The 18676-nt window shown below is 44.7% G+C and overlaps 2 protein-coding genes across 8 annotated transcripts in view; one reads left to right on the top strand and one right to left on the bottom strand.

The window, feature by feature from the left end:
• Window positions 1–18676, top strand: part of LOC136366000 (2'-5'-oligoadenylate synthase 1-like) — a 239022-nt gene that overhangs the window by 21862 nt on the left and 198484 nt on the right. The gene's annotated exons all lie outside the window — the stretch shown is intronic.
• Window positions 162–18233, bottom strand: TMEM40 (transmembrane protein 40). Of its 7 annotated transcripts, none has more exons than XM_066326774.1 (15): window positions 14393–18233; window positions 13318–13372; window positions 12808–12893; window positions 9375–9431; window positions 8635–8774; window positions 7914–8067; window positions 6490–6597; window positions 5946–5999; window positions 5070–5105; window positions 3982–4014; window positions 2545–2610; window positions 2190–2261; window positions 2035–2109; window positions 1303–1365; window positions 162–876 (listed from the first exon to the last, which is right to left on the bottom strand). In XM_066326774.1, exons 4-15 carry the CDS (start codon window positions 9421–9423, stop codon window positions 857–859), a joined length of 870 nt encoding a protein of 289 aa, XP_066182871.1. In that variant the 5' UTR covers window positions 9424–9431; window positions 12808–12893; window positions 13318–13372; window positions 14393–18233; the 3' UTR covers window positions 162–856. The 7 variants fall into 7 exon arrangements, 6 of the variants coding, with proteins under 6 accessions (XP_066182871.1, XP_066182869.1, XP_066182872.1 ...); XM_066326772.1 differs by having other exon boundaries at window positions 12808–13003; XM_066326775.1 differs by lacking the exon at window positions 14393–18233 and adding an exon at window positions 13715–14378.

Genomic DNA, 18676 nt, shown 5'->3' on the forward strand with positions numbered 1-18676 from the left:
TTATGGCTCTTTCTGTTCAACTGCTTGCCTTCATCATTCTGTGCATATGAAGACCTCATATTTTTACTGAAAATTTAAGGATACCCCCTTGTGTTGCAGTCTTCCTCTGATTGTAGGGTTACTGCAATCTTGCAATGTATAACACATCCTATAAAATGAAATGAATGTCAAAGTTCTGTGTTTATTTTACTCAAAGAAAGAAAAAGGTTGGGGGATGAGTCAAATCAAGCACTTCATTTGTCCCCTGAGAAAAGATGAACTCTGCTGTTGTTAATAATCTCATTACTGCATCACTCTGTCAGTGCCTGTAACATCTCCCCAGCTCTCCTCGGGTGAAGCCGCTGCCCGCCCACTGCTCCGAGTTCTGCCACAATCAATTCATCAGCCAGGAGAGCAGAGCCAGCCTCTGCCTGCTCTGGGCAGCACCAGGGGGAGGAGGAGAAGGAGGCCAGAATTCCTACAGAAACAGACAGAGCCTAAGCCAGAACCAGCTCAGGACATTGGTCTGTTGATTATATGCCACAGGCAGACTGGCGTGATTTGTTATGAACGAGAGATGTACCACCACGTGGCTGCCTGGGGGGAGGGAAGGTGAATGTGTTTATTTAGATGGAATTTATCACAAAGCTACATCTCCATTGTCTTCCAAGCTCTGCTTCCACTTCAGAATCCAGAGTGGGGCCCATAGCCCAGTTTCAGGTTTATTTTGGAGCGAAAGGAGTGATGTTTTTCAGAGGTTTCACATTTCAGTATTTCACATTGGCCATTTGGTTGTTAGGTTCACCCCATAAAGCAGTTCCTTTAGTACTGGAAATCTGAACAGCCAGGTTTGGGGAACTCTCCTCAAATATTCCTCCTAGGCAACTTTCCTCATGCCTGTGGGATGAAGAAAAAGACAGCTCTCACAACTGCTGTGTTCAGATTGTGCTGTATCCATGCATCTTGTCAGTATTCTTGGTGTTTTGTGTCCATAAACATGAACCAGGAATCTCTCTGAAGACCCAACAAGTGAAGCCTCCCTCCACCCCCTGAGTTTTTATCATAAGCTATAGAGTTCTTATGCAGACACTGCCAGGAAATAGTACCCCATACAGGAGTACTAAAAATGTGAAAATGTTCTGCCACAGGGAAAGAGTCAAGACACTAATTTTCAACTCCAAGCAGCTGTAATGAACTGTAGTAAAACATTCCTTCTTTAAGGCAGTGAGATTAGAAATTGTCATTTAAATGAGTTGGTCTTAATTCTTGACCAAACCAAGGTCCAGGGAAGACAGATGCTGTCAGTAAAAAGACTCCTGTTACCTCTTGGCCTGAATCTGTCAATCAGGGGAACAAAGCTGTCAAGGACGCTCCGAATTCGGTACACTGGTGTGAAAACAAACATATGATATATGCAACATAAAACATAAAAAAATAGAAAAAATGGCAAAACCCAAACACTGACATTTGTTTAAACAAGCACAGCTGCAATATCATTAATTACAAAGATCAGGCTGAGTCATGAGAGAACCATCCACAATCTCCCACCATGTTAACATGAGATTACAGAGGAGACAAGTTCTTGCTTGGGGAGCCATAACTTGCTGCTGGTGGCAGCTCCCCTATACCATCCCTAAGGATTGCCAGAATGCCAGGTTTTAATATTTCCAGTAGCTGCTGCCATCCAAGTTCTGCCCCGAGCTTGTCCTCAGTCCCAGGGGAATGCATGGCAGCTGGGATGCACAGCATCTCATCCAGAGGATCTGGAAAGACAGGCCTTGCTGCTAAAATTACGTGTTGTCATGGCAACACAGCATTCGGCCATTGCTGCAGAAAGAGGTGACTCAGGGTCTGGTGATCGCTGAGAAGGAAAAATGAGTCAACCTCTCCCTTCAATAGCATTAAAGCTGCTTGTCTGCAGCCCCCCTGGAATTGGGAGATTTTAGGGGGAGTTACGTGCTGAATTAGGGAATCTCAGGTTTATGGGCCTGTGGCAACTGTGTGATCCTGTTCTTGGTGCAGCAACACAGCTGCTGCTGCAGCAGCGACTCTTACCTAGACCAAAGTATATCCCAGTGGTTTCCAGGGAAGCAAAGGTGATTAAACCAATCCCAAGAGAAATAGTCCAATCTAAGGCAACAAAATAAATGTTAACTTTGTTCATTTTTCCATGGTGCAACAATATATCCTTCTATGGAATCTTGCCTTACCTTTGTGGTAGTAGTAGCAAACTAGCAAAGCTCCAATTGCAAAGCAAAGAATGACAAAATGAAAGAATTCATCTGAAATTGAGAGGGAAGATTAGGTCACAACTGCAGCCGTGGTCCTTCCAAATTCACCTTTAGGTACAGAGTATCACTCACAGAATGAAATCAATTTCCCTGAGATTTCTCAGGCACTAGGCTGAACATTGTGAGAAGCCTCAACGACTTTCATCATGAAGCCTTGATGCACTTCAACAAAGCACTCACATTGGAAAAATAAAGTCATTTTTGAACCAGAGATCTTATTCTTGGACTAAGGTTCAACAGGCTGGACATCAGTTTGATTTAATAAATCAATTACCATCCTTCCGTATGCCCATCCACCGTACTGTCCATTGAGGGGGGTGAGTGCTCTCCTTCTCATATGCTACAAAAAAGAGAAGTCTTTTATTGACATGGAACTTTAAAATTAAGGAGTTTAAAGTTTATTTCCTTTTTTGTATCTGAAATAGATTGTCAGAGCAGAATATATGTAAAACCATTTGTTGGTCTGCGAGTCTTTTAGAAAGATCAAATCAGTAATTTTAAAATCTCTCCAAAGAGCATGTTTTTAAAAATCAATTTTAAAAAGTATAACCAGATGGCTGCATTTACAATATTCAATTGTTTTAAAGTACTCTGTGTCTTTTCTGCCTCTTCTGGGAGAAGCCATAGTGTCAGAATGACAGAGGGGGAGTAAAGTCATACTACAAGGGAGCTTCTGTTTGGTTCCTGGGTGCTTTGCACAACCTCAACTACAGTAAAAAGATCCCCTTCATCACTGAAGGTGTGAGAACCATCCCTCTACTTACACCTGATGTCAAGTACTTCTGCACCTCCCAAAATAAGACCTGCTGCTGAAATGAGTCTCCTGCAGCTACACTGGCATAGAGAAAAAACAACATAAGAACAAATGAGGTATTTTAGAGGTCTAAACAGAGCAGTTTGCTCTTTGTCATGAGCAGAATTGCCAAATTCTCTTTTTTCTCCAACAGCATTGCCAGAAAGAGCTGAGTATTTTACCATCTCTCCAACAACAGGTTCAAAGCAGCAGTTTTTCCTTTTCTCTTTGTTGGTGGTTTGAGCAGCCCCTGGGGCACCTGCTGCACCCAAGCTTTTGGGAGTTGATTCAGCTCAAGTTTCAGATGCTGATTTACCCTACACTGGGCAACCCCTGCCTGGCAATGAATTTTCTCTAAAGATGTAACAGATGAGTACTGGAAGGGTCCTTTATGTGAGCTGTAGACTTTTGCTGTGGTGCTTTTGAACCACAGAACAACTAAACCTTGCCAAGAAATTCTGTTCTGGGTCACCTGATGCAGGTATCACATGCCTCTTTGAGCAGTCTGGATTGATTGATCTCATTCTGGTTTGGGGGGCAAATTCAGTTATTTTCTTACTAACAATGTAGCATTGCATTATTCTGACTCACAGATAAAACTCAGTGCAGTTGTATGAATGATCGATAGATAAAGAATTTAGCAGAACATCAATTCACACTTGGCAAGTGTCTGTCCTGTATTACTCTACTTCCTAAATGCACGAGTCCCACTGTAATTTGGCATCGTGGAATAATTTGCACAGTATTTCTTCCATTAAAGCATGCCATTATTACCCGTTATTACCTGTTTTCAACCTTCTATTTTTGATTAGACAATCTCTAGGCATCAAGGAACTGGTGTTGCCCTCACCACTAAGCAAAACTCATTCCTGAAAGAGCATCCACAAAATAAACTTCTATTTGCATGTTTGTACTCACCATCTGCATCTGAATCTTCTCTTCTGGCAATCTCTGAAAAGCAATATAATTTTGTTATTTCTGATGGAAAAAAATACAAATATAGAGCTTCCCACCATACTCATCACCAAGAAGCACAGTGAGTAATCACCTATCTGCAGCAAAACTGGGGTGAGTGGTAGAGAAGTCAAAACACCCAGTGGAAAAGTACCATGACCCTTTCTGCAGCTGGCAGTGTGGGGGGAATATGGCACTGCAATGGATCCCTCTGCCCTGGCATTCCATGTGGCTCCTCGGGGATGGGTAACTCAAAAACCTCCCCAAGGGATCATGCTGCAATTTATAACTTCCCCACTGGGGGAAGTTCTCCACAGAACAAGTGGAGCAGATGTCCTCTCCAGAGGCTGCTCCACTGGGTTATTTGCCTCTCCCAACTCATCCTGTGGTCTTGGCCTGGGCACAGGAGGGATGAGCTCAGTAATGCAATTAAGCCATTGGCAATTTCCTGCTATGGGCTTTTTACAAACATTCTGGGGCTGTGCAGCAGTGTCTGGTGTGAGGAAGCCTGCCTGCAGACTGCCTGTCTGTGCAAGCCCCTTGGCTGGCACTGCTGCTCTGCTGCCTGACATCTGGCTTTCACCTGGCACCTCCTGCTGGGAATGCTGTGAGCTAAGGCAGAAATGCATTTGGACCCAAGAATCACTGCTTGCAGAAACCAGGTTCCAGGTCCCTGCCAGCCTTGCACTCCTGTTCAGCATAGGATAGAGGGCTTCAGGGAATGCTAAAAACTGCTTCTAGCTTTTTTGGCTAAGACTGAACAGTTACCCAACAGAGGGGCAGAATGACTGCCATGAGCTGATCTTGTGAGAACCTGGCAGGCCTACAAAAATGGGTTAATCTCCCAGAACATCTTGTACAAATCACCCACAGTCAGCCAGTCACTACCACAGCCTTGCAACAGAATGCCTGCACCATGCCCACGTCCAACACCAGGCTAACTGGAAACCAAGGGATTTACAGCCTTGGAGTTATTTTTTAATGTCTCAGCAGGTCAGAAAGAAGACACTGCAGGTCATTCCAGCAGGTTCAGGTAACCTGGGAGCACTTACCTGAATCTCGGTAGGGAACCATCTCTGCTGGTATTCCTAAAACATGACACAGAGATGAGGTAGGTTAATACTTGCAGTGAGTGTGTCTGGTGCCAGCCCATCAGCTCCCTGAAATCAGTGTGGGTGTGTAACAGAGACAAGGAAGATACCAAATCTAACTCTTTAAAGAGCATGGCTCTCCTGGGAGTTATGCTTTCAAAAAGTAGAAATGAGTGAGTTCTTACCCCTCCCCATATTCCATCTCTCCAAGTACCTGGAGCCAGGTAGAATCAGACTCCTATGAGATAGATTAGATCTCCTGATGTCAATTTAAATGAGCTGTTTTTACATTTGGGCTGAGCTTGGTTTAAGACATTAATTAAAATATTAATGCTTTACATTTTTACATCTGTAGTTCTACAGGTATTTCTGTGCATTGACACAACACATTTTCTTCATCTGCATTGTACTTATTTTCCATTTGTCCTCTGGTAGGGAAGGAAAAGCCTCAGGAACAAGGTGGTCCTTGCTGATGATCTGATGCTGATGATCTCCAGTAAGCAGTGGCTGTGACAGATGTTTTCAGAATCCTCTTGCAGCATTTCAGTGGCAGCTGTGCAGACCCAGGCAGCAGGACTCCTCCCACAACAGCAGATTTTGCTGCTTTCCTGGTTCAGCTCTGAGCACAGTGCATGGCTGAGTTGTCAGCATTAGTTGAGCTTCATCTTGTGGAAATGTCTTTTCTACAGACAAATTCTGACTTATCTTTCTTTTACATCTACACATGTTAATATACCTTTGCCCAACAGCCAAACTGAAGAATGAAAAAAATAATCCTTTTTTGCTTTATATTGGTTGCCTCTAGTAAAAGCCAATATTGCTGTCACTTTGTCCTACCTCCAAGTAACTCGCCTTCAGTCTTCTGTCTTCCTAAATCTTCCTCATCACTGTCTAGATAAGAGAAAATGTTTGTTCATCAGAGTAAAAAAAAAAAAAGTGCTAGCAGCACCAGAAACAACAGCACTGTAATTGTTTGCTCATAATATAACCATATGAAGGTAAAAATCAAGGCTTTGAAATGCAAGGATCCCTACTGGCTGCTTTTGCCTCACAGCTCCCTTCAAAGCTGATTGAATAAGTGAAACTCAGCAAAACTTGAAGTTGGATTAACTTGTATAAGGGCTGTAGAGAGAAGTTAGGATATTTTATTTGGAAGAAGAAGATTTCTATGTTTCTGAAACCAACTTCCACAAGAGTGGGTGGCAGCCACTGTTTTGCTGATCATGAATCAGCTACTGATGATTTTCTACGTTCTCTCTTTTGCACAATTTCTTACTTTATTCAGAGCTCTACAAAATTGCCACATCTCCTATGTCAATTCTTACAAACATGCAGCCAGACTAAGTTATGTATTAGGGAAAATTAAATAAATCCTCCTTACCTTGTGTATCTTCATTCACGGACTCATGGGATGAGTTTTCAGACTTTTTGTCCTCTTCTGAATATACAGAATTGTTTTCCAATCTCTTCAGAAGTTTCAATTTTTCATCTTTTTTTATAGTGAGAGAAAAAAACCATAAACAATGACTACATTTTCTATTTTATAATTACAGATTTCACAATGCTTTATTAAAAGGTGCCTGACAGGAAATCAGACCTTTTGTCTAATTTCAGCTGTGTTTTTTGCACACAAATGGTAGTATAAACCATCAAATGAAAGCATTACACACACTACAGTTTAAACCTTCTTAAATGGTTGTGGTAGACACCTACAGTTTCATATTTGGGCGTTTAATTATTCATAATGTTACCCCTGTGCAAATTCCCACTCCCAGGAGCAGCAGCAGCTGCAGCTGAACGATGCTGCAGCAGGAGAGGAGTGGCCCTGCCCTGGGCTACTTCTGCCAGGGCTCCCTGTGCGGGCTCCAGCTCCCTCCTGTGGCACAGGAGCACAGCCCTCACAGCCAGCCCACGCCAGCAATCCCAAACTGCTCCTGGCTCGTGTGGCCAGGGGTGACTCTGAACAGCTTCACCCCCAGATCTGTGCTCAGGCCAGAGCTCTGAGCATCTCTTCATCAGGAGTTCAAGAATTTGGCACAGGCAGGTGGATGGGATTCCTTCTCCTCCAGCTCCTCGAGGCTGCTCACAGCCCAAAGGTCTTGTTACCAATATTCCTGCTCTGAGAGATGACCAAAGCTGGGCTCTGCTCCCCTTCAGGAACATGTTTAATCAAGGCAGAAGCAGGGTGCCCTTGAGGATCTCCAATTAAATTTAGGGTCATCTTAAGTGAGTGCTCCTCTGTCATCTATAAAAGACAATTAATGACTATGGACCCCATGAAACTGCCCTAAGTTTCTTACTGCACAACCAGGCAAATAAGTCTCTTTTATCTTGTTGCCAGGTTCAGCACCCTGTGTGCCATCCCCTGCCCATTTCTTTTAGTTTTACATGTGTGCTAGGCAATTATTTGTAAAAATATTTTCACTGGTTAAGCTCTGATTTCTTACCACTGTGAGTGCTCGGAGGGGTCCTGGCTGGCTGGATAACAGTCTGTGCAGAAACATCAGGGAAAACTTCCTCAAGTCAGAGAAATTTCTTTGGCAGCATTATCCCAGGACATGCTGTCTCCCTAAAGAGGGGTGTTTTTTCCCCTAGAAGAAGCCAAGTCTAACTGCAGTAATACACTTACTTTGGCTCCCATTACCACCACACCTATCTGCCTTTCCTGAGCAGAACTTCCAGAAATTTCAGCTGTTCACAAATAACCTTCCAGGCACATAACAGAGTGTTCAAGCTGCTGTCAAGTCCCACTGGCCCCACAGTAGTTTTAACACAACAGCTGACAGGAAGACAGGTAGGACTCACCCTTTCCCTTGGAGCTGGGCAGCTGCCTGTACCCAGACGGGTTGGAAGCCTTCAGCAAAAGATAAAGAAGAGCCATTGCCCTGACTCCTTTCTTCTCTATGGCTTCCAGGCAGGCAACACAGCCTCCGGGGAGGACACCACAGCTGTTAAGGAGCTGAAAAGAAGGTAAATAAATAGTAAATGGTCTTTGCAATAAAACACAGCCTGTAGAAGTACACCCTGATGGGCAAATGAGCATATCCCACCCTGCGGGAAATAGAACACCCTGCTCACACTATACAAAGGGGAAACTGGAGACAAAGAGAAATGTCAAATACAGGAAGAAAATGTAAACTCCATTCAGCAACTCAGAGCAGAGCCACCAACTGGGAGAACCAGCACGGTGGACAAGAGTTAACTATTCAGAGAGCTGGAGAAACACAGCTATAGGGTTTGAAAATGCCCATGCAATTGCTGTAGTATCTTACAGTAAAACATCACTATTAATGGTCCTGCCTAGCACATAGTGAGGTTAACTGATCCTGAGGAATTTATATAAAGGCAGTTGGTTTTGCACATGGAGAGCAGTGAAGTAAAAAGCAGTGGCCTAAATCTCATTTATCTAGTGCCCTGTTACACCTTTGAATACATTTCAGCATATCAGATAGGGGGACTGTATGTCCTGCCCAGCATATAGTAGAAAAGTAGAATAACAAGCGTAAGTGGTTCCTTGGTAACTTACATTGTTCTTTTCTTCAGTATTCAGGATAGGTGGGTCTGTAGCAGCCAAGCATTTTACAAGTGATTCCCAGAAGGACTGGTTCATTTTCTCATGGTTCTCCAAGTACTTGGCATCAGCAGCAAAGACTCTCCGAAAAATGTCTGTAAGGAGAACAAACCTGTCACTGTGCAGGAGTGGGGTTGCATGGCAATGTTCCTGTGGTGCTCAGTGCAGCTGTGGAGACAGACACCAGGCTCTAACACACTGCCCAATACCAGCACACAAAAGAGAGTGGTGCTGTATTTTATAAAGCATCTCAGTGCCACAAAACAGTAGACAAATGTCAGTAGTCCATACAAATGACTGATGTCTCTGTGCTGCTGTTGCCTCAGTTAGAGAAGCATGGCAAGTCTGCCCAAAGTATTCCCAGCTATTCCACAGGTGCTTATTCTGACCATGTTTTACAGACAGGCACAAAGACCCCAAGGACTGCATACCAAGGTACCGAGATTGCTCATCAGGCATTTAATGCACAGTAAAGTCTCCTTTGTGTATCTAAATTCCCACTTGCATGTGCACAAAGCCTAACAAGAGCCTGTGTAAGAGCTGGGAACTGACTGCTGGTCTCTCTTTTACAAGCAAGGAGATGGATAGGGTGTGTTTTCAGAGGAAACAGATTTCATTGACTCATGCCCACCGTGACAAACACTGCTGTGCAGTGTGCATGAGCCAAAGCTCTGATCTTTGTGTGCTTCCCTCACCTTGCTGTTCTTCAGTAAGACCTGGGATCAGGACATCCAAATTCTCCATTGCTGTGCCTGTTTGAAAGGGGAGAAAAAGCACATTTAGAATCAGGTCACTGACCTTCCTGGTTTTCTGTCTTTGATTTTCTGCAAACACAGCGTCTCTCTCTGTGCCTTTTGGTTTTGAAATCACTTCTTTGTTTCACATCATGATTCATTTACCCTCCTGGGACCCAGTTCTTGACTCCTCCCAGTGAGCCCTAATGGCCTCTGGTTATTAGGAAAGAACAAAACTCTGATAATCATGAGTAAAACAAAAAGAAGTCAGACTTGATCATTCACATTGTTCTTTTGTAAAGCTACCAAGGTGTCTAATTAAATATTTACCACAGATGTGAGTAACCTAATAGGCTGGGTTTCATTCACTAAACAGAACAATTATCCTGTACCTTTGACATCCCAATACTTAAAATGTATCAGCCAGGAAAAATAGCAGAAATAGTTCCTAGGAAAGTCCAACAAGACTTTGAATTCTTGTCTCGCGGAAGACTGATGCTTCAGCATCTGTTCTTCCCAACTTGTCATGAAAAGGAAAGTCCCACCCCTTAACTTTAGCTTTATGAATTACAAATTTTTAAGTGTTGATCCCAGATTAATTACTGGTATTGGTCACAGAAACAAATATTCTGACATCCCCAAAATTCAGCATTTCCTTTTGTTTTGATAAACTTGTCACAGAAGTTTTTGGCTGAGGCTGGAATATTCTGATGGTGCACATTTGTGGTGGCTGTGGTTCTGAACTGTTGCCTCTGCCTAGCATGGTCCAGGCATTCTGCACTGATGCATCTCCCCTCGTGCAATATAGCAACTAACCCACAACTGTACTGAGAGATGCAAAAGGAGATTTTTGGGGAGCCTGAAGCACAGATTCCACTATGCAGGACACAATAGGAAAACAGTTTATATGCCCACAATTTTTCTTACAATATGACTATTGGATCCATTCAACAAAACATTTCCAATCAAGCAGTTTGAACACTAAGTATATCCTTCACACTTTCCAGCACAAAACATGTTTCTTTTCCTACTGGCACTTTCAGTTCTCTAAAGACCATCATATCAGTCCGAAAAATATTCTAATACAAAACCCAAAACAGGTCATTAATATCATCAGAAGGATACTGTAACACATAAGCAAACACTCAAAACAACGTTTTAGGGTGTTGATGCCTTAAGTTTTCGCTTTCACATTTTTCAGATTCTGTGCTGCCTAGGGGTGCAGTTCTGAGCCTCATATTAAGTGTTAGTCAGCTCTCTTCACAGAATAGGTAGAGAAAACAAATCCTTTTCTTGTTGATGACCAAGGACAACTTTCAGGCCCAAAAGCATCAACAATAGTGGACTGAAGGGAGAAGCAAGAAGGATGAGACCTCACAACCTGCAGCTGTAATTGGACAATTAAACCCCAATATGCAAATGGACCAAAACTTATGAAAGTGTAAGACCTGATGACCAGTCATCCATTTTGTGACCATTCTTAGTACACTTTGGGTGTAGTCCTGACTAGGCTCTTGTCCTGCCCAAGGTGTATCTAAAGGCTTTTCAATAAATACCTACTTTATTCTCTAGCTCTGTCCAGTCTCTGTTTCAGGTCAGCCTTCCCAAGGCATCGGTGTCAGTTCTCAGATAGAGGAAATTAGACACAAACAGAGATCAAAAACTTCTGGGAAAATTACATAACCACTTTCAAAGGCTCAGCTCAGAAAACCTGGCTTACCTGTCTCCAAAGTGTATTGTGAAAAAAACAGTATTTTAACAACGTTTTGAATTTATTTCCAGTAATGAATCTATGCAAAAGACCTACAGATCTTCTCCTTTCCCTGACTTACATCCAGCCTTTGCTGCTGTAGCTGTGGCAGCAGCCCAGCTGTGAGCACCCGATAGGGAATGCAGGAAATGCATCTTCTCCCTTTGTGGGTAAGCACCAGCTGATGTGGAAATGTAGGAACCCAGCACACCACACCCTGGACAGACTCGTTCTTGGCCACTCAATCAAGAATGTGAAATCATCGGCACTTAAATACCTCCAGCTATGGTTTTCTGCCTTTTTCAGTCTCTTCCTTGCCTTCCTATTTGCTCAGCTTAGACCATGCAACAGTTGCTTGTTTAAGCTTAATCCTTTAGGCCTCTCTCTGGACCGCACAGTCAAAATAACAGAGCTAAAGGAACCAAAGTACTTTAAATATAAGCATTCTTCCAACTTATAAATTCCATAACAAAATACAATTATAAGTATCCTGATATTTTACTGTTGAGTGAAACTCAGGAGGTTTGTCTTTGAGGTTCCTAATACCTAGTGAAGGCCATATTCAGTGGCATTTTAAGGCAGGTTGCTGTTCCCCTGTCACAAAGGCTGCCCTATCCCAGCTTTGCATCATCCCAAAGACAATGTGAGCAGGTGGGCACTATCTGCCCTGCTATGCACACAGGAACAGCAGATTCAACACTGAAAGCAGGGCAGACACTATCAATGTCATCCTCATCCACTATCGGTCTGATTTGCTCCAAAACTGCTCATTTGATGGCCCAAATGAGCAGACTACTCAGCTGTTTCAGCAACAGAAACACAGGTCTTACCACTTTTGCATCCTGCTGTGGTAAGACCTGGATGCCACAAGAGAATCCAGGAGCAACCAGCATCTGCTCCCATCTCCATTTCTGTGCCTCCAGCACAGCTCAGCCCAGTCAGTCACAAAGATTTACATTAACCAAAGAAGTTGGGTACCTAATTTCTCTTACACTATGCACAATTAATTCCCCTGTGGCTCTTCTGGAAAGAAAATCAGAACAAAACAAAGGATAAGTTTATGTGCTTAATTATTGTATGTTTTAAAAGTGACTTAGTTGATTATACCTCATAATGAGAGAAGGATGATGATACACAGGCATTTCAGCCTGGCAATGAGCTCACTGGGGAATGACATGAACAACAGACTTCACCTTGCTTTCCTCACAGTAAATCAGAATTTAATTGCAGTGAGGTCTTTTTAACATGTTAGAATAAAATTTGTGTGCAGAGTCAGATTTCAGAAGTGAACAATCTCCATACACAAGATTTTGCTTAGCTGATGAAATATATTTGAGGGAAATTGCTCAATGGGATAACAAAAAAAAAAAAAAAAACAAAAAAAAAAAACCACAAACCCAAAACCAAACCACAACAAAAAAAAACCCCAAAAAACCCAAAAAACAAACCAAACCAAACCAAACCAAAAGGTTGTTTTACCTTCAAGACAAAAAATCAGACAATCCCAAACCTTTTCTCTTTGAAACTACTTTTACCTTTCATTTTAAGTTGTATTCTGACACCTAAACTTTCTAAATTTTATTTTAAATATGAAGTCTCTCAATGCCCTCTCAAACCATACCAAACTAACTTCTTAAGGCACACCTGCAAGTCTTAGGTTGCTCCTAGCAGTTGGTTCCACTGGAAGACGTCCTGGAGGGCCGTGGCTGTGCTGAAAGCTGAGTTTCTTCCTGTGAGACAACAAAAACTGATCCACACCAGCTCGGTTTGAAACCGTTCCTGCTCCAGTTTCCTCGGGCTGTGCTAATAATTCTGCCACCCTTCCTGTCATCAAACGTAGCTGAAATGTGACACAGAAGTATCAAAATGTACACTTCTCACTCCCCTTGAACACAGGGTGTAGGGAGACCCACCAAGTGCATGTCACCCCAGGACAGCTCCCCAGGCTCGCTCCGAGCAGCCCCATAGGGGTGAGCATGGAGGAGGCACAGCCCCATCCACTCCTTGCCACAGCTTCCTTCCTCCCCTGGCTTTCACAGCAAGCCCAGACACGGTGGCTGCACTGCTGCCAGCCCCACAGCTCTAAGCCCCAGGGAGTTTTCTGCCCGTTTTCCAGCTCTGCCTTAAGCATTGATGTGCAACAGTTGAAATTACCTGGCTTGTGTTTCTCCTTTCACGCCGCGTGCTTCTCTTTGGTTGCTGCAAAGCTCTGAAGGAAAATTAACTCATCAGAAGCCAGAAATGTTCATGCTTGTAGTCCGAGTAAAAATAAGGCAAACAAATCTTTCTCTTTGCATAAAGTGTTGGGCTTGCCATGAGGATTTTGGAGAAAAAAAAACTATTCAAAAGATGGGGAAGCTGAGTGAAAATGACTCAAGTCAAGAAGAGAGATTATAGGGAAGTTCTGTAATCCCCACAGCACCAGAACCCCTTTTCTGTACAGCGGCTTGGCGCCTCAAACAGGAACCAACAACCCAGCAGTGTACCAAGAGCCACCCAACACCTTCAGGCTTGGCCCCAAGAAGCCCCTGAAGCCCTCCCCAGCTCTCACCTTGAAGGCTTTGCGGCAGCTCAGGATGCTGGCTCAGGGATCCCAGTGCCAGCCCTGGCTTGCGCTGCTGGGGGCGGGAAGGCGTCGGGGCCGGGCCTCACGTGGCCTCCCTGACTCACGGGGTGAGCGGCCGCAGCTCCGTCACCCTCTGCCTCCCGAGGTCACACTCCAGCCCTGTGTCCCCATGTCCCCGAGCCAAGGTGGCCAAGGAGAAAGGGGCTGTGCAGCTCCAGCCACCTCAGGCACTAATGGCCCTGAGCAGCCAGGACCCCTCACTGCTGCCCGTGGCTGCCCCAGCACAGCCTCTGCTCAGGTTGGAGAGCCAGACCCACTTGTCTGGCCTCCCTGCGACATCAGGGGGGCACTGGGGACGTAGAACCCGCTCTGTGGGGAGAGGCCCTGGGCTCTAGCCAAGCTAAGCAGGGACACCATGATGGGGGTTTGGAAGCTCGGGCACGCTGCCCTCCTGCACAGGGCATCCCAGGGAGGCACAGGTGGAACGCCTGTGACAGCAAAGGGAAATGTCCTCTCCACCCCACCTGCCCCCAGCAGCCACAGAGGGTGCTGACAACTCAAAGTCTCTGGCTCTGCTCATCCTAAACCCACTCTAAGGTCATTGGTGCTCCCCTCCAGCCCTTCTCAGTCACCTCTGACACACATCTCTTCAGCACAAGTTACCTGGAGCCACCCCAGGGCTGTTTGTTGTTCAGGGCAGCTGCTGCCTCACTGGCAGGTGATGCTTTCTGAGCCAGCCAGCCTTCACCACAAGGAAATGAGAGCAGGAAAAGAGGGGAAATATTCCTCCAGTGCACCACAGCAGAAGGTAGCAGATTTTTGGTCACCTGAAAACGTATGTGAAGAGTGACAGCCAGTGTCCAAGGAGACTCCTTGGGACACTCCAATAGCACAGTGGCTATTGATTGCACAAGGTGTGGTCATGTATGTCATTTGTCAAATTCAGCTAATGGTTTGACCCTGGTGCAGCTCGTAGCCCAGGAAGGATTGTATTCTCTCCCTCTGCTCACCTCACTTCTTCATCTCCTGATGCTTCTGGAGAGACTGGGACACAGGTAAGGTAAGTTATACTTCCTACAGTCGGTGCAGACTGTTTTTCTTCTCCAGTCTGTTTGGCTGTTTACTATGGTTTTTTGGTATTTTTTAGAGGTGGAAAGGATTGTTAAAGCAAGGTATACCACTACTTTTCTACAAGTGCCTATTCAAGTGCCATGTGTCACCTCCCCTGGCATTTTTAATTACATGTAATGTTGAACACTTAGAGCAGCTAATACCCTGCATCTACTACTGGGAAGATTATCTAATGGGTTGGAACACTTTATCATGTATTACATGTGTTTACTTGGCCCATATTTGGGAACCATCCTCTGAGAGATTTAGGAGAATGGTGTTTTATTCTTTATATGCTGGGAAAATTGCTTCCAGGAGGGGTTTAGAGAGGTGAGACACAGACAGAGCTGCTCTTATGCTTGACACTAATTGGATGTAGTGGATTTGTCACACAGGGAGGTTGCATGAGAAATGTAGAAATACTCCTAAGTGAGTGTAGGAGGGGCCCAGTGATGGTACACAGAGTAGTGATTGCTCACTAAGTCATCACATTTCTGACAGATTTAAACATTGCCATGACTCCTCTTGCCCTACCCTGACTTTCATCCACCGAGTTGGTTAAATTACTCCCTCCTGTGCATTTACTTAGTTGCTACTTATTTTCCTTTAAATAAAGTGTGCTTCAACAATTGTTATGAGCCTGTGAAGCACAGGTAAGTGCAGGGGGATTATGCCTCACTGCCAGCTGCACTTCGCAGGTTACAGGTAGTTTACAGCCACTTTTCTGCTTTTAAACGAGACTTTTGAGAGAGAAGAAAAAAGCAACAAGCAGTGAATACAACCCACTTCCTAACCTTCCAGACCATCATTGAACCAGTAATACCCTGTTATACTGAAATTATGCGAAAGATGTTTGCTTTGGGGTAGGATAAAGCCTGAAGTTTAGCCATGAAAGCTTTTGTGGAATCATATGAGAGTAGATCATGTTGTACCTTACAAAGATCTTTTGGATTTTTTTTCTCATTCTGTACCCTGCTGTGGAATTACTTGCTATAATAAATTATTCATTGTATTAGTAGTTTAAATTAACACAGTAAAATTTTTGCTAAAGCCCATTAAATTTAACAACTAGGCCTGCTTGAGCAGGCTAAATCAAAGGCTAGGTGTGGGAGAATGGATAAAAGAATAAAGATAGTGCTGCAGGCAATCTCACCCCTGCTAAGCTGCTGTGTAAGAGGTGAACATCATCGAAGGAAAAAGCAGCATGGAATGGTGAGGTGTACTGACCAATCACAAAAGAGTAAAAGGGCACACAGGTGTTACACACGTGAGAAAGGTATAAAAGGTTGTATTGGGGAATAATAAAATTCTGATGCTTGAAACCATTCTCGGCATCAGTCGTGTGTCTATGTCAGTCAGGGTGTATCACTCACTTCCCGGAGGATTACTAACCTCCTCAGGTGCTGCTATCAACAGCTCAAGAGGCAGAAGAGTGAGTGATTCCAGTACTGACAAGCACAAGATCCTCCCCTCAATGGCTACAGGTCACGATGGAAACGTTTCCTCAGTATGGGAGCTCCTCTTCATTATGGTCAGCACATTACAGGTTCACAAATGGGCTCTGAGAGATGAGAGGAAGGGGGTTGTCCAGCCCCTGGTCCTTCCAATTAAGCTACAAGGGCAGTTTTGCAGTTACAGTCTAGCTGCTGAAGCCCAGGCCCATCAGTAGGACGGACAGTGCAGCCCCAACACAAAGCACAAATCCATAAAGGGCAGGCTGCTGCCTGACACACAAGTAGAGAACAGTGACCTGTTCCCACCCCCTGGCCTGGCTGAGCCAAGTGCTGCAGTAAGCACAGGGATACACGTGGGGTCTGAGGATACTCATCCCCACCCACTGCCCTAACTGGAGAACTGCTTCCATGAGCAACCTGAAAAAAATCTGCTCCAGTACCTGCTCCTCTCCTCCTCGTTGTTCTCCCAGTTCCCTGGGCTCCCTTTCTATCCCCAGTCTTCTGGTCTAGCAATAGAGCTTGAAGTGCCCCATGGAAGCAGAGCCAAAGGCAGGAGAGCACAGATGCTCCCCAGGAAGCCTGAGCTTCAGCTGATCCTCCTGCTTGATAAAGCCCTTTTAAACACATAAAAAATGCCAAGGATTTCAATATTTAATCCTGATGTTTTGTGGAATGGGTTTGGTCCTGAAATCCATTTTGTAAGCCTGTCAGCAAGGCAGGCAGAGACCTGTTCCCCACTACATCGTCAGCAATGTTCCTGCCAGGACATGGCAAGGCCGGGACACAGAACAGCCTACAAAGGTAAGGAAGCATGGGCTGGTTACCTGGTGGGGTTACCTTTTGGCACAGGGGCAACACAGGGGGAGTCACAGAGCCTGGCTGGGGGCGGGCCAGCAGCTCTGTGCAACACTGACCAAACTGGCTGGAGCATCTCCCCACAGCCAAGGTGAACCTTACACCTCCCACAGGCCTGACTCTGAACTCAGCAGGACTCAGAGTTTGATCTATCCATTATTTCCCCAGGATATTGTTCTCAAACTTTTGCTTCAGGACATACTCTTCAATAATCTTCTCCTCCTCCAAAAAGACAGTTCTGTCAAATACTGGCTTCACACCTCTGTGATATAAAGTGAAAACACACAGGCTGTGTCAGACTGCACAAGGAGAGACAGATGGGGAAGGTGAGTGGAAAGGTGAGCTCATGGTACAGCTACCCTAAAGCTTTTATGTACTCTAAGGCAGAGTTCCCAGGTCCCAGGACTTGCAGAGCTCAGAGCAATACTGCTGGCAGCTTTTGGAAACTGGAAACAAAGTCTCAGTGAATCTGGAGACCTCCCATACTCCTGTGAACCTCCCCCTCTCACTGACCTGGGGAGCTGCAGCAATCATAGATGGGCGGCGCCTATCTTCTTCGTGAGACAAGTACTCCAGAACATCCACAGCTGTCAGTGCCTTGGCACCAGGATGCAAGCAGACACCATCTTCTGGGATCTTTAAAATTCAGCCCTGCAAAGGTCTTCGTATCAAAGTGCAGCTCTCCCTTAACAACTCTGCTGTGTCCTAAAGCATTGCTCTCTTGAGCTCGCCTCAGCTCACTGAATTATCAGGTTCCATCACCTGCAACATACTGTATTTAAAATTGTTTCCTAAAATCAAGGGTCAGCTCGCAGTAGGCACTGAGAGAGCCCAAAGGGTATTTACTAAAAGCTAGAACTATTTGAGAAGTCTGGTCCAATCCATTCATTTTAAAAGATGTACCCTGAATCAGAGATACAACTTTTTTGGGCCATGCAAAGCTTGACTCAAGCTCTAGATCCCTCTTCTGCTGACACCACACAAGGTGATGCCAATACACCTTGTCTTGCACCCCGATCAAAACACTACAGCTCATTCCCAAACCTTGGAGCCTCTAATGAGGACAGCTGGACTGCTCCAATCACTCCATGAGGCCTGCCTGCCTGACCAGCAGGCAAGTGAGCACTACAAGCCCACTGTCTGTCATCTGAGAGTGCAAACCTCTCCCAAGTAAAAACTGGTTCAGATTCTCTAAGTCAATTCTGGCACCTTTGTAAGGGGCTTCAAACCAGCTTCTCTGCAGTTCAGGCTCTGCGAAAAGGTCTCAGACCACAAACATGGTCAGCAGAGACCTAAGTGGAACACCCAACCCTCTCAGGAGAAGAGGATAGCATGGTGTGAGGACACAGAGGACACTGCCATCTCTTGCTATGTAAAATGTGTGGTTGGAAAAACAGCACCACTAACATGCCATGTTAACCAATCATCTAAATTAGAATACACAAATCCACTCCAGAAAAGTTTAATGTAGGTTCCTGGGGCATCATATTATGGAAAAAAAAAAAAAAAAAAAACCAAAACAAAACAA

This window comes from Sylvia atricapilla, chromosome 11, assembly GCF_009819655.1.
Source record: "Sylvia atricapilla isolate bSylAtr1 chromosome 11, bSylAtr1.pri, whole genome shotgun sequence".
Lineage (NCBI taxonomy): Eukaryota > Metazoa > Chordata > Aves > Passeriformes > Sylviidae > Sylvia > Sylvia atricapilla.